Below are 16282 nucleotides of genomic sequence, written 5' to 3' on the forward strand. Positions count from 1 at the left end.
TTCTGGACTTTTTCCTATTTGATAATAAATACGTATACATATAAATCAATGACATAGCATATGTGTTTTACAAACTACTTTTTCATCATGATGATCTTTTCATTCCCAAACATACAGATCTATAAAGCCATGCTTAATGGTTGCATAGTTTTCCATTGCATGGGTGTATATATTGTAATTTATTTACCTCGATCTTAGTAGTGACTTTAGGTTGTTTTTAATTTTTAAATGATGTGTCCTTATTTAACTGTTTAATTTGTCCTTTTATTGTAAGTTCCTTAAAATAATCTTTCAAAATTGGCAGGTGTTATGAGTAAATAAATGAATGCACTCCTAGGAATATCCTGGCTATCTACAACTTTAATTAGCATGCGTTAGCATTATCATGTATTCTCTGTGGTGCTGTTATTCTGGAGATGAACAATTTTCTTCCCCCTCTAGGTCTCAGCCAAAATGAGTGAAACTCCTTCTACTAGTTTTTCCATGATTCATCCGACTTCTTCTGAAGGTCAAGTTCCCTCCTCTCGCCATTTGAGCCTCTCTCATCCTGTGGTGGCCAAACGGATCAGCTTCTACAAGAGCGGAGACCCCCAGTTCGGCGGGGTCAAGGTGGTGGTCAACCCTCGTTCCTTTAAGACCTTTGATGCTTTGCTGGATAACCTGACCAGAAAGGTGCCCCTGCCTTTCGGGGTGAGGAACATCAGCACCCCTCGGGGAAGACACAGCATCATGAGCTTGGAGGAGCTGGAGGACGGTGAGTCGTACTTGTGCTCCCACGGCAGGAAAGTGCAGCCCGTCGACCTGGACAAGGCCCGAAGGCGCCCTAGGCCCTGGCTTAGCAGCCGGACTGTCAGTGCGCAGGCGCAACGCCGTCCCCCCGCTGTCGCCGCCCCCGCCGCCGCCGCTCCCGGCATGCCCCGCGCCCCGCGGAGGCTCGTGGTCTTCAAGAACGGCGACCCGAAGACGAGGCGCGCGGTCCTTCTCAGCAGGAAGGTCACCCAGAGCTTCGAGGTCTTCCTGCAGCACCTGACGAAGGTCATGCAGTACTCAGTGGCCAAGCTGTACGCCACGGACGGAAGGAAGGTTAGCGTTCCGGGGGCTCCTCACGCCCGAGTTCGCTTTGGGCACCCGCTGGGTTCGTGCGGGACGTGAATGGCGGTCCCCAGGAGGGAGGCCTCGCTGCTCCCAGCGCGCGTGCGTGTGCTGTGAGCCCACCGACTTTGTCTTTGTTCCGTTGTCAGGATCTGACGGGGCATCGGGCAGGAGGGTCTCTTCTTTCTACGTTTCCCCGCCCCTTGTCTTCCCTAAGCACCGAGTTATATGCTGTTTTGGCACAGAAGCCAGTCTCGAAAGTTTTATTTCTTGAAAAAAAGAGGCCAAGAGCAGTATTCTCCTATATAGAGAAAGCATTTCCCTAGGATCCCTGCTGGGGGGTTGCAGCTCACAGCGTGCTCACAAGAGCTCATTTTCCTGGTCCTGCCGCGTCCACCAGGCCCTTTGCTAACTGGCTCTGGGTAGACAGACGTTTGGATGCAGCTGCAGGCGTTGGTGGGAATAACCACACACCTTTTAAAGATTTCTTTAGTTATGTAGTAAGACTAGCCTGTCTGTCTTTAGCTAGAACGTAGGTTCAATAAGGTTATTGGGCACACCCCCCCACTCCCGCGTTTGGTATTTCCAGTTATTTTGTATACGTTATTGATGGCTAAGAAAATGCTTGATGGTGATCTCTTTCAAGCCTGGGAGGTTGTTGAATTGATTCAATCCAAGTTATAAAATTACTATATGGAAAGAACACAAGTTGCTCACGTAAGGACCACAATTCTGGTTTCTTCTAGGTTCCCAGTCTCCAGGCAGTGATCCTGAGTTCTCGAGCTGTGGTGGCAGCAGGAAGGGAACCATTTAAACCAGGAAATTATGACATCCAAAAGTACTTGCTTCCTGCTAGATTACCGGGGATCTCTCATCGTGTGTACCCCAAGGGAAATGCTAGATCAGAAAGCAGAAAGAGTAAGTCACTTACAAATATATACCTTTTATTTTAACCCTGAGATTTTTTTTTTTTTGCCTGAGCAACAACAAAAATCCATGCTTAAGTAACCAGTTTCTTTCATTGCAGAAGAGAAAATATGAGAGGACTAAAAACATTCTAAACTGATATTGGTTATATTTATTGTTGGAAAGAGTAATAGAGATTATCTGATAATTTTGGACTTTTCCAAATCAGTCAATGATATATCTGTTTAAATTGATGAAGTATGATTTGGGTTTTTTTTGGTATAAAATGCCTAGTTAAAAATGAAAATGCCAACATTTCTTGCTTTGGAGAGGAATTCTATGGGAGTGGTGTAAGTGGCATTTCTGGTAGTTGCAGAGTTTTCTCTAAATAGTACCATACAGCATTTATATCTGAGCTCAGCTGGTTAGCGGAGTGACTGTATTTTCTCAAATCTATACTATATGCTTTACTTTCTGACGTTATTCCTGTAAAAATCAGAGGTCTTTAGATCCACTTTTTACTTCTCAAAGGCTCATGAATCCACTTCATGATGGTTAACAATAACCTAGGTTGATAATTCCTTAGGATCTGCTGCTCAGTGTGACATTATCCTTGGTTAGGGGATGAAGAGGACCTCTTGAAGCCCAAGGGCATGGGATAGACTGTATTTCCCTACACAGGCATAGCTAATCTCATTCATTATGTTCAATATTTCCAGAGAAAGTAGCTCTGTGGTAAAGTACTGATTACCATTTATACTTAAATTTTAATTTTCATTCTCTTTAAACATGGAATAACATGCATTCTAAATAGTCTTAGTCCCCTACTTATTGCCAATGTGGGTGAAACTCATCTGTTATTGTTGCCATTTAATTGTTTCATGGATATACTCAATAGATAATTATGAATGCTCCAATTTTGTAGGTATTAGGCTGCCAAATATATGTTATGCCTGTGGCAGTACTTTTGTGTGTGATAGAGTTTGTTTGCTTTGATTTTTGATGACTTCAGAGAATGAGGGCTTTGTTAAGTTTTGCTTCAAAAAATTAAGTGTGAGATATTTTCATTTACAATTTTGGTAAAAGTATATCAAAAATAAGAAAAAGTATTTCTAGGTTTATTCTCTGAAATGTTAAAGTTGTTTACTTGATGGCAAGCATGTGCAAATCTATACAGACTACTAATAGGAATTTAATAAGCAGGAGTGCCAATGCTAATGCTAAAGATGCATGTTAAAAAGATAACTAATATTCAGATTTATTTATAGGTTTGTTATCTTTTGCGCCCTTTTATACAAAGTGAATGCTAAATTAATAATTGTTATTTAATTAATGCGGTCTTAAATAAATTCTAAAAGTGTTTTTGCTTTCATAAAGCTATAGATGTCTCTCTTGGATATGCACAGATAGGAAAATGAGTAATGAATACCACCATAAATTGTTACTTATGTTGTTTGAATAGGTGAGCAATACTTGGTTAGACTCCATTTCAGTACTGGTAAACAAAGTAAAACAAAACATAAAAAAACTTCATTTTTGCTAGAATCCATAACAATTTCTCCTTTATACATTTGCTATTAAAATTACTTTATTAAACTTGTTGAAATTAAAATTCTGTGAATCTCCTCATTGAAGTAGAATTATAGGCCTCTTTTTAAAAGTGGTTTGAAAAAATGTATCAGATATTATAGTTAGTTTTCTCAAATAACCATTGATTACATAGAGCTCAGAAACATCAATAACATTTTACCATGAAATACAGAATATATGGTATTTTTTATACTAATGCTTTTCCTTTTTTTCTTCTTTCTTTGCTGCCTCTTCCACTGGATATTTGTAACCTCTCCACCTTCTACATTGTATTTTGATGTGGGCATCTTTTACTTTCAAAATCTTGAAAGTGAGCACACATATGCCTTCAAGCCCAAGGTCTCAGATTTATTCTGTTTCTTCTGACAAAACACATAATGATTTCTATTCAGACTATTCTTTTGTTCCTGAAAATTACTTGGCCTTAGAAAAAAGTGATTCTCAGAATTTATCAATATATCCTTGTGAAGATGATGTTGAGAAATCGATTATTTTCAATGAAGATGGCACTATGACAGTTGAGATGAAAGTTCGATTCAAGATAAAAGAGGAAACAATAAAATGGACAACTACTGTTAATAGAGCTGGTCTTTCTAATAATGATGAAAAGAGTGGGACAAGCATTTTTCCAGGAAGAACAGAGGACCGATCATCTGGTTTAAAGCTTGCAGCATGTTCATTGTCTGAGGATGTCTCACCTCTGGAGAAAGGCCGTGATCAAGAGGGCCATCTGGCAGAGGAGACAAACACTCAAATGACAGATCGAGAGGCTGAAACTGGCAGTTCTGCTAGTTGGGAGAATGCTGTTGTGGACACAGATATTGTCCAGGGAACTGAAGATGGAGTGAAGCATCGTTTTTACAGGCCTCCTACACCTGGACCAAGGAGAGTGAGAAAAAAGAAATCTATGATAGGAAGTGTGACCTTAGTATCTGGAACTGAGGTTCAAGAGAAAATGATTGGACAGTTTGCCTATAGTGAAGAAAGGGAAGGTAGGGAAAACAAATCTGAGTATCACATGTTCAGACATTCTTGCAGTAAAATGTCATCAGTATCTAACAAGCCAGTACTTGTTCAGATCAATAACAGTGAGCAGATGGAGTCATCTTTAGAAAGAAAAAAGGAAAGCAGACTGCTCAAGTCAAGTGCAGTAAGTGCTGGTGTTATAGAAATTACAAGTCAGAAGATGTTAGAAATGTCCCATAATAATGGCTTGCCATCAACTATATCAGAGCACTCAATTGTGGAGGAAGATATGGTTGATAGTGTAATATCAGACAACAAAACCGGTACCAAAAACGTCAGAACTTATGATGACATCAATGATAGGTTCAGTTCTATTTCAGCAGATGCAACTCACTCTTCAGGTGACAACTCTGGAACTGACAAAAGTATTTCTGAGGCACCAGCTTCTGTAGGATCCTCTGTTGTCACCACAAGAATTGACAGACTAATTAATGAATTTGCTCAGTGTGGTTTAACAAAACTTCCAGAAAACAAAAAGAAGATTTTGTCCTCTGTTGCCAGCAAAAAGAAGAAGAAGTTTCACCAGCAAGTGATAAATTTGAAGTATCAGGATGGGGATATTGCAACCAAAGGAATTCCCAGTAAGAGTGAGAGAATAAGCACAGGAAGTAGAATTGCCCAGGAAACCATATTGCAAGATTCACACAGTCCCCTTAAAGGAGTGATGTTTTGTGAGGAAGACCTCCATACAAGTGATATGGTAATAGAATCAAATCATGTTTGTTCCAAAAGTAATTTCAATCCCACAGTTTCTAAGAATTTCCATAGAAATAAATTAAATACTATTCAAAATCCTAAGGCTCATGGACTTTTAGCCAAAAGAAAATCCAGACCACTAAAGAAAGTAAGCTTAGGAGGACCTAAAAAAAGAGAAATTGGCCAAGGAGATAAAGTGTTACTCCACAATGAATCTAAATATTACAAAAGTACTTTTGAAAATCAAAGTTTATTTCGTGTGTTTAATGTCCTTGAGCAAAACCCCAAAGCTTTTTGTAGACCACAGTCTGAAGCAGAAATGGCATCTGGGTCTTTGAGAGGAATGGCAAAGAAGAGTTTAGTTTCAAAAGTTAATGATTCGCACATAACTTTAAAAAGCCAGAAAAAACAAAAAGGAGATAAATTGAAATCAGGGGCTCTTGTAAGTAAGCAATATGCTACATCCAGCGCAAGTTCCTTAGCTTCTATGAAAAAAGCTGATTTTCCTGAGGATATGGCCCATCATTCAATTCAAAATTATATACAGAGATGGTTACAGAACATAAGTCCATATCCAACTTTAAAACCTAGAAAATCAGCTCCAATATGCAAAAATGAAAGGAATGTGGTGAGTTGTAACAATAGTGGTTTTCCAGGAAATAAAGTCCATAGAAGTTCTGGAAAAAGAAATAATTTTGTTATGGACAGTAATAAGCACATAACTGAAAATGCCAGTTTGACAGGAGATAATCTGTGTAAAGAGGTAGGTCAATCTCTTATTGCCAAAGGTAATTGTGAAGAACTTAACAAAAACCTCTGTGAGAGCCAGGTTGGATCTCTGAATGATGCTTACTTGATTTCTCTGCATGAATATTGTAATTTGTCACAGTCAGCTACTAATGTTTATAATTCTCAAAGTCACCTATCTGCTGAAAAGTCAGGACCAGAGGTAAGCCTTGTTTACCAAGAAATAAACCTAGCTACAAAAGGGCAAAGTGTAGAGGCTGCCATTCAAGTAGATCTTATGGAAGAGGACACTCCAAAAGACCACTTACCACTCCTGTTCCTTCGCCAGTTACAAGCTTCAGCTGCTGGTATTCACAAGACTCAAAATGGAGTTATTCAAATGCCAGGTTCACTTGCAGATGTTTCCTTCCCTTCTGCAATATATAATTCATCCACCAATCTCCTTCTAGCTTGGCTCCTGGTGCTAAACCTAAAGGGAAGTATGAATAGCTTCTGTCAAGGTGATACTTATAAGACTACCAATAGATCTTCAGAAACACTTGCATTGTTGGAGGTTCTAAAGCACATTGCCATCACAGAGGAAGCTGATGACCTGAAAGCTGCTGTTGCTGGTTTAGTGGAGTCAACCACAAATCGCTTTGGACTCAGTGAGAAAGAACAAGATATGATTCCAATAGGTCTTTCTGAAAATTGTTCCACAGCTGACATCCAGAGAGCTCCTAAGTGCAATGAAAGTGAAAGAACTCAGAAAATCTGTTTGGATAGATGCTGCTCTTCCAGTGAGGTCTGTGCCCCTGAAGTCTGTGTTTCAGAGGTGACTTCGTCTTCATGGGAGATGTGCACTATGAATAAGACTTATCCTCCAAACGAGGCTTGTAACACAGGTGATGCTTTTCTTCCCAGTAGTGGTTGTTCCATGAATCAGACCTCCACGAATAAGGTTTGTTTCCCAGGAGAGATTTGTTTACTTACTGATGCCATGTCTTCCCATCAGGCTTGTACTCAAAATGAGAACCATGTCTATGAGGAAGCTTGCCCAGTTGATGAGACCTACATTCCTACAAAAGCCTGCAATACCATTGATTTTTTAAATTCTGAAGAAAACACATGTACTGATGACTTGGAATTAACTGAAGAGTTAGAAAGAGTTGATAAAGTTCAGAAAGACCTAAATATTTTGACTGACCCTGGGCATAAAAATGGCTTTGATACCTTGGTGTCACATCAAAATGTCAGTAATTTAACCCCCTGTGGTCTTTTCCTAGATGAAATTGAATCAGAATTTGGTAAGAAATGTAGTTCTCTAGATGAATTTAAAAATTGTTCACTAAAGAAATTTCAGGATAAAAACACATACACATCCTTTGATAAGGATGAATCAAGGACTTCTGAAGAACCAGGCTCATTAACCAACAGTATGACATCAAGTGAAAGAAATAACATTTCAGAATTGGAATCTTTTGAAGAATTAGAAAACCAGGACACTGATATCTTTGATACAAAGGTAAATGCAGGAGAGCAAGCCACTGAAGAATCAGTCCAAAAAGAGTTAGAGGCTAGTAAAAATTTGGAATTGATAGATGACTCTGGTAGGAACATTATAAAAGAAGAAAGAAGGAATGGTGTAATTTGTGAGACAGTCAGTAGAAGGCTGGCAACACCACCATCTTTAGTTTTTTGCTATGATTCTAAGCAAAATACTGAAAGGGAGATTAATGAAGGAGAAACTAAGACGAGACTAAAAACGATGGTGGAAAGCATGGAAATTAGAAGTTATTCGGAGCCCTCTCCTGATTTTAAAAAATGTTTCAAAAGTCCAGTGACTTCTGATTGGTCAGACTATAGACCAGACAGTGAGAGCGAGCAGCTATATAAAACATCCAGTGATGGCACCAATGACAGTGGTGAGATTGCGCTAGAGAAAGAATACAATAGAGGATTTGTTAAAAGGGCAATAGAAAAACTTTATGCTAAAACAGAGATTGCTAAATCATCTTTTTTTCCTGGGTCCGCACACAGATCTCAGGTTTGTCCTTACAAGTCTATGGAATTTCAGTGTGCTAGGAAAGCAGGTATTTATGGTTCTGAAGGTCATTCATTTGACTCTTCTGAACAGGTATCTAGTAGTTCACCTGTGTTGCAGGAATTCCAGGAGGAAAGACAAGAGAAATGTGATGTTAATGGTGTGAGGGACAGTTATCACGGGGACAACATTGTAGAACAAGGTACAAAACAAAACAGTCATAACAGAATCCTTAGGGACACAAAGGAGGGAGTACTGATTGACAAAGGCAAGTGGCTCCTGAAAGAAAATCATTTGCTAAGGGTTTCCTTTCCTGAAAATCCTGGCATGTGTGGCAATGCAGACACCACATCAGTGGATACTCTACTTGATAATAACAGTAATGAGGTACCATATTCACATTTTGGAAATTTGGCTCCAGACCCGACCATGGCTGAACTATCCTCTTCGGAACTGGAGGAACTGACTCAGCCCCTTGAACTGAAATGCAGTTATTTTAACATGCCTCATGGTAGTGACTCTGAGCCTTTTCGTGAGGATTTACTAGATGTTCAAAATAAAACCTGTGTCAAGGAAAGAATACTAAATCACCAGACAGAGGAGAAGGGTAATTATCGGTCAGAAAGAGTTTGCACATCTGTCACTCATGCCTTTACGTCTACTGGTAACAAAGTCCACCCTGTCTCTGATGATGCTATTAAAAACCAACCATTGCCTGCCAATAATATGATTCATGGTACACTTCAGGAAGGTGACTCTTTGGATAAACTCTATGCTATTTGTGGTCAACACTGCCCAATACTAACTGTTATTATCCAGCCTGTAAATGAGGAAGACCGAGGATTTGCATATCGTAAAGATTCTGATATTGAAAATTCCTTGGGTTTCCATTTATGGATGAAAATACACCCGTATTTACTACAGTCAAGGAAAAACATGTTCAGGGATAAGAACAATAAAGCAAGTATGAAAAAAGAATTTAATGATAATGCCATTGGCAATACATTTGATAGGCTTTATTTCAGTAACACATTTGACTTGAATAAAAGAAGAAAACCAAAAAGAATTAACTTCTTGGACTTAGAGGAAGAAAATAATTTAAACAAATGTCAATCATATTTAAAGAAAAGGGTTTGTGTGCATTTCTTGCACACATTGTTAGTTGTGGGTGGTGTGAGTTCAAATACACAAGACCCCAGCAGCTTGACAAATAAAATCTTTAAAGCAGTTGATGAGAATAATAACTTATTAAATAACAGATTCCAGAGCTCAAGAACAAATCTCAACCAAGCAGTAAGAGAAAATATCAACTTTCATGTCTCCTATGGTATGCTTAGTCAAGCCTGTCTATTAGATATTTGCCAAGTTGAGACATCCATAAATATTAACCACAGAAATATATTAGAAATACTTTATATTTTTGATGGTGAAAATCTTTTCATTTGGGAAGAGGAAAACCAATTAAATTTAACTGATCTTGAAAGCAATAATGAACAAGATTTATAATTTCAATATCAGCACAGCCTTTCTCCATCAATACATTTTTTCCCCCATAACAGGATGAAGAACGGGATGGATATGGACTAGGTGACCTCTAAGAATTTCCCATTTCTTTAAAATGAACTTACCCATGGATAAACTGATGACTTTCATCATTCCTCTGTTGTCCATTTTTCCAACAATTATAGACTCAGCTTCTGTTTGTTATTTTGGGTTTCTGTGTGGTTTTATCCTGAATTTATATGATTTCCTGATCTATGAGTGTTTGCTTAAGACATCAAAAATGTTCAAAGGACAAGAATTATATTTTATTTCTTTTTTTATGTTGTCAGCTTGGTGTAGAATATATATTGAATGTATTGATGAATAAATAGAATCAACATAACCGTTAAGTACTCCATTTATTAATTTTATCTACTGGTTTGATAAAAGGTGCGATTGTAAGATTTCCACAACAGTTTCATAGTTTCTTGTGCCAACTGTGTTGAATCCAGTTCCCTCAGAGCATCTCTTTAATGAAGCTGCGAGTGTTCCCATGGGTCAAGATTTGCTGTTTTCTCATGGTTAGGAAAATGTGTTCCACCACTAAGCTGCCTCTATAGTACTTTCTTAAAAAATTTATGATCTTTTGAACATTAGTAAAATGTCTAGAAATCCAAAGAGGTCAGAAGAAAAAAAAGGGTAAAAATTAAAGCGTGGTCTGTGAAGGAAAATTAGAGGAGCTGAAATGATTTAACTTAGAAAAGAAAAAAGAATGGTGACTTTAAAATTCTCTTCAAATTGAAAAAGAATTGCTGTGAAGAACTTGACATATTTCTTTTATGTTCGCCTACATTAATAAAACACTAGTTAGATATAAATGAAAACATTTTTGTCTAAAGGATAAATAGATTAGACTGTCACTCGTAAATTTTGACTAATTGAGGTATATTTTTTGGGAATTAACCAGGAAACCTTTTAAGATCCCTTCTATTGCATGGCTATATGATGGTATGGAAACAAGTCTTATAAAACTTGGAAATTTATGTCTCTTGTCTAGAACTGACTCAAAGTGGAGTGATTAATATTCCTGGAACCACACATGGAGGTGCTGACATAACAAATTTGGCATTGTGGAGTAGAGGTTATTAGTTACATAAAGAATAACTTTGGTTTCAGTTTAACATGAGTCATAAGTCTATAAAAAATTATGAATTGCTACTAACTTCACCAGCTGAAGACTACCTCTACACAGAGTATGCTTTTGGATGCCTTCTAATCAAAGTGTGGAAGTTCTAATGTTATATAAACCTCTGTAGTGAGCAATCAGAAATTGCAGTGAAATAAAAGGGCACAAATTTTGGAGAAATAATAGGAGAGAATTAACATTAATTTTGTGCTTATTGTATACTTGGGACTTTTGGCAGACTTACAGGCTTATTATATTAATCTTTCCTTATAAAGACACTGTGAGTTTGGCTTTATTACTCACCCTCCCCCTTTCTTTATATAGATAAGAACTTAGGAGCAGGGTGGTAAAGTACTTCATTACTGGTATATAGTAGGTATCACGTCAAGATTTGTACTTGGTCCTTTGTGCTTTAAAAATGGTCATCTTTTTACTACATCTTTATTACTATTTTTATGTGAGGAAGATGGGGTAAAATGTTTTAAGAAAATTAACACTCATTCCCTAGTGCAGAGAGAAAAGGAAATTATTTTTCTTTTTAATTCAGAAAGAGTGTGATATTTAGATATATCAAGGAAATTTAACAACCAGGAGGTTTAGACAAATATGGCATGCAACATGTGGTTTTGGCAGTACTATAACATACAATGTCCTGGGTGGCTCAGATAATGTTGGGGGGGAAAAAACCCAAAAAACTGGAGTGACAATCATGAATTAGTAGTGCATGTTTGTATAACACACTTATTTAAAATGAGCATGAGTTGAGCATGAGCATTGAATTCTGAGATCTGGTGCCACATCTTGGTCATGTTTATATCCCAGAACTAGCTTATTACTTGGGACACATAAGCATCTAGTAAATGTGTATTGAATGGGTAAGAAATGCTTTTGAAGGGATTTATTCTTCCTTTATCTCTTACTTCAGATCTATACATATGGAAGATATGCCAAAGGATATAATTAAGTTTTTTATATCTTATGAAACAATATTTTAATCATTTTTAATGTCTGTGAAGATTTTTTTTCTTTTAAACATTCAAATGATGTTTTTATTGTCACAAGACTTGCATTAGAGGAATGTAATGTGAAATTTAGAAGAATAAATGACGCTTCAGAGGAAATTTAAGAATGTTATACAAATCTAGTTTTTGCTTTAAAGATGAAATGCTTGAACGGCTGAGGAAAGGAGTCCAAGCCTCTTTTACTTGGGGGAATATACCTAAGTTCAGGGTCTGAGATCTCAAAGTGAAGTGGTGAAATTATTGTTTATGCCCACCAGATGGCAGCTGTGCTACGCGCGGCCAGAAGCTAAGGCACCCTCAGAAGGAGGCTTGCATGGCTAAAGGGCCTTAAGCACTGGGACAGTCTCTGGGCTGCCTGTTTCTACTTTGAGAAAAGCTGAGAGCCCAACCGTGTAAGGCATCCCCCAAGTGTTAAACCCAGAAGATGTAGCAGTGTTTAGAATTAAATTAAGTATATTATTAGTAGTGAGAAGTTGAAATTCAAAAAGAGAGATACGAAGGAAGGTGCCAGCTGTCAAGAAACATGAGAGTTTGATCCCAAGGAAAGCCCAATTTGAATAGGGTGGGAACCACCAAAAATCCTAACTCAAGTTGAAACTTAGGTAATGAGTCATTGACTTAGCGAGTGAGGATAAGTTTTAAATGATACTTTCAGGTATTTTACCTCAACTTTTCAGTGACACAAACATATACCCTATTTTTAAGGTTTAAACTGAATCATTGATGCCACATTCCTACACTGTGGAACTTATTTTGTGAGTTTTCTCACCTATGAAATGGGGCCAGGACTTTAAAGTCTTTATGAGGGAACTACCTTATAAGGCTGTTGTGAGAGGATCACTAGAAAAATGCTTGTAAAGCTAGTAGTACAGAGCTTCGCATACAGTGTTGAGCGCATTCTAGCTATTTTTTTTTTTTTTTAAAAGATCATTAGTGTTAATGCCTTTGATATGCTTTTCAAAAGTTGGTGTTCTTCCAATCAAGAAGTGTTTAGCTCTACTGGGTGCTAAGATATATAACAGAAATATATTTTCAACATTTATTCATATGACCCTTTACAGAAGTAAAGGTGACTGATATTTTGAGCCCAGCTTAGTGTCAAATATTGTACTAGATTCTTTATGTATACTGTTTCAGTTAGTCTTCACAGTAACCCCCTCAGATGGGTAATAGTATCTTCAGTGTAGGATCACAGAAGCCAGTAAAGAAGCACTTTTACTTTATGTCTGTATTTGATCCTCATAAATAGCCCTGAGTTTTGTGGTTTGATATTCTATATACAGACCTATCTGGAAAGCATAAAAGTGACATTTTATTCATTATTTATAGAGGCTAAGCAGGATTCTATAAATGCCCAGGGTAGCATAGAAAGTCAAAGTTATTTTAATCCAAAGAGTACTTTTCCCAGTATTTTAATCTCTTACCTATTAAAGGGTAATTCTTTTTAAAAAGCAAAATCATGAATTCCATGTAGGTATAACAAAGATTTTTACTTAACTCGTAAATTCACTAGGGAACTATTTACATATTACAATGGGATCAAAGGAGAATTTAAATTATCACCTAAAATAGACAGATAAGGGGTGCTGAAATGAATATGGGTCTGTCTAGGAGAATAATAATTGCATTCCACTGGGTACACCAATTTATATTTCTATGGACCAGAATAATTTACATTATTATCTGTTTTTTGTAACTCACAGGGTTGTAAAATAATTTAAAGATAAAGGAAAGCAGAGACAACCCCTAAGAGTGTGCTTGACAAGGCAGTCAGTAGTTTTTCTTTTTCTTTTTTTTTTTCATTTCAAGGTGTTTCGCAATTTTTCCCTTCAAAGATTTTATTCTCTGATGACTTAAGTGCTAAGTTATTAAGAAAATATTCCCAGGTCATAGTAAACAGTATATGACTGAAAAAGCTTTCTAAAATTAAACACCAAAACAACAAACCTTCAGACAGGGACAAATCTTAGCATGTTTGATGGTTTTGAGCAGAGCTGTTCATCCTGTTGTTCTGGATAGTAAACAGTAGGCAATACTCAGCATGGACATTAGATGCGATGTAGAGCGACTGAATTTTAGTAACTGGAATTCTTCCTAAGGGATATGGACATCAGCCATTTCTCTATGCACAGATATTTCAATACATTATCAATGTTTACGTTCTGATTCATGAACAGGGATTATCATAGCAATCAATAACAGCAACAGCAAAAACAACTAAAGGCAATGGAGTAAAAATTATTTAACTGCTTTTCCTTTTGAGAAAAGTTCTTTTTTGTAACAGTAATGCTGATGAATAGCTGGAGTCTGCAGACTACTACCTAAGTAAAACTGCTTAAAGCTTAGGTGAATCAGAAAAACCAAGTAAATTAAAATATGTTAGGTTTCTGGAAAAACATGACTTGCACATCATAGGAATTCATTGTGTTAGGAATGAAAGTGGTTAGTGAGAAATGGATGACATTAAATGTATTTATATTCATTTATATGAATATTCATATGTATGTGTATATGAGGGGTCTTCAAAAAGTTCATGGAAAGATTCGTATTATTTTTTAATTGTATTTTTCCACGAACTTTTTGAAGTACCTTTGTACTTATTGTCATAAGTTTGTTTAATATCATTGCTGCCTCAGCATCCAATTTTAGGCCGGACATAAGTTATTTGAAACCCAGTCCTACCCCATCACCTTTGGCCTAGTTAAAAAACCTTACCTCCCATGTGGTGGTTTGCCCTAGAGCCCCACTTGTTCCTCATCTCACTGACCCACGACCCAACACTCAACCACTCCCCGCTGCCCTCCCATTCCCCAGCATGGGAGAAAGCCTAAGGGATTGTTGCTTTGTGTTGCTTTGCCCCCCACGGCTTTGTCACCCCACTTCCCCTGGGTGATGGAGATGCAAAGGATTATTCAAAGCCCATCTCTTCTGAGCAGTGAGAGACCCCAAAGTGGTTAATCTTCCCGTGACCCTCCAGCAAGAGACATCCCTTCCTTAGGAAATTAACCCCAAATTGGGGTTCTCTTCCTGCATTTATTTTCCAGACCAGGAAGTTACAGGAAGAGACATAGGTGGGGTTATAGTTTAACAATATAGGCTGGTAACTTTCAGTGAAACAAGCCAGATGACATTCCAGTAAGGCTATCAACAAAAGCTTGATCTTAGCAAACATTCCTTCTCCCTCCAGAAATTTTCCAGTATCTTTACATTTCAATCAGTAACTAGTCAGTCCTTGAGCCAGCAACCTTGCTGTGCCACAAATCTTTATCTTACACCAGAGACTTTATAGCCTGAGGGAAATTTCCAGTCCTCTGTAAGGTCAATATTTGAAACTGCAAGGCTTTGGAAAACCAGGCCATGTACGGTACATATGCTTTATAGTATGTTCCACAGGGATAATGCTCCAGGGAACCTTAATAAAGGTTTAACCCCACAGATCTCCTTCCTCCCCTCCCTTTCCCTTTTTTCCCTTCTCTCTTTCCTCCTCTCCTCCCCAACCCCCATCTCTCCCCTAACCTCTCTGGGAACTGTGAATAAAAAGTTTCTTCTATTTCATGCATTTTGGTTTCAGTTCCTCCTGTGTCTTATCTGACATGCACACCCTTGAACCTAACTTTCTTTTAGGTCAGGGCTCTCTTAGGAGTGTCTGTCTTGACAGGAATAAACTGGACACAAGTCAAACAAAAGCGCAAGGACATCTGTCAATAAAAACAGATTTTCCTGTGAGAGGGACACCTGGTCATGGATCGGACACTTAGGCAGTTGGCCATCTGCCAGGATAAAGAAGTATCCTGTGAAAGGCAGAGTGTAAACACCCGTGGCCAAATCCCTTGAATTCCCTGTCAGGGCAGGGCTAGAGCTTATGGCTGCTGTACGGGGAGAGGCCTCAAGACCAAATTAAAAAAGAAACTGTGACAATACGAATCACAACACTTGTATGCATTTATATCCCATTTATTCTCATGAATGTGGTGAAGATAATCCAAAAGAATAATCCCATGTCATTTAAATGACATTGGAATTGGTTTCAGACTCACATTTAAATATAGGCCTATTAGTGGGAATTTTCAGTCAAGAAAAAAATGTATGAATAATGACTTGGACCAACAGAAAGCTCTGTAGATTTGTTTTGTTCTGACTTTGCTGACTTTCTTCTTGTTCACCCATCAGTATACACCTGTGTGCACAATGGGCTCCATTTTCTCACCCTTCCAGAAGGCATGGTACAGTAAGTATATAGCATGATGGGGACTCAGTCTGGTTCTGTTTTCGTTCAGAAAGTTAATGCTGAAGTCAGCCTGGTATGCCCTGTTTGGCAGTCAGATAGCATAGTTACAATGTAAACCTTGATCTGGGCCGACAAATTGGATTAACACAAAATGTCTGATTTGATAGGAATTATGTGGAGTGATATGAAATGTCTTGGTAGGACTGACTTAACCCCTGGGTGGTCCTGAGTGGGATAGGAATGGGAATTGGACAAGACTCTGTAGACAACTGACCCACGAGTTT

At 37.9% G+C, this 16282-nt stretch overlaps 1 protein-coding gene across 1 annotated transcript; it reads left to right on the top strand.

Annotated features, from left to right (window-relative positions):
- Positions 1 to 447: 447 nt before the first annotated feature.
- Positions 448 to 9586, top strand: RP1 (RP1 axonemal microtubule associated). Its single transcript, XM_063080091.1, has 3 exons — positions 448 to 1083; positions 1839 to 2010; positions 3900 to 9586. Exons 1-3 carry the CDS (start codon positions 454 to 456, stop codon positions 9584 to 9586), a joined length of 6489 nt encoding a protein of 2162 aa, XP_062936161.1. The 5' UTR covers positions 448 to 453.
- The last annotated feature ends 6696 nt before the right edge of the window (positions 9587 to 16282 follow it).

Source organism: Cynocephalus volans, chromosome 15, assembly GCF_027409185.1.
Source record: "Cynocephalus volans isolate mCynVol1 chromosome 15, mCynVol1.pri, whole genome shotgun sequence".
Classification (NCBI taxonomy): Eukaryota; Metazoa; Chordata; class Mammalia; order Dermoptera; family Cynocephalidae; genus Cynocephalus; species Cynocephalus volans.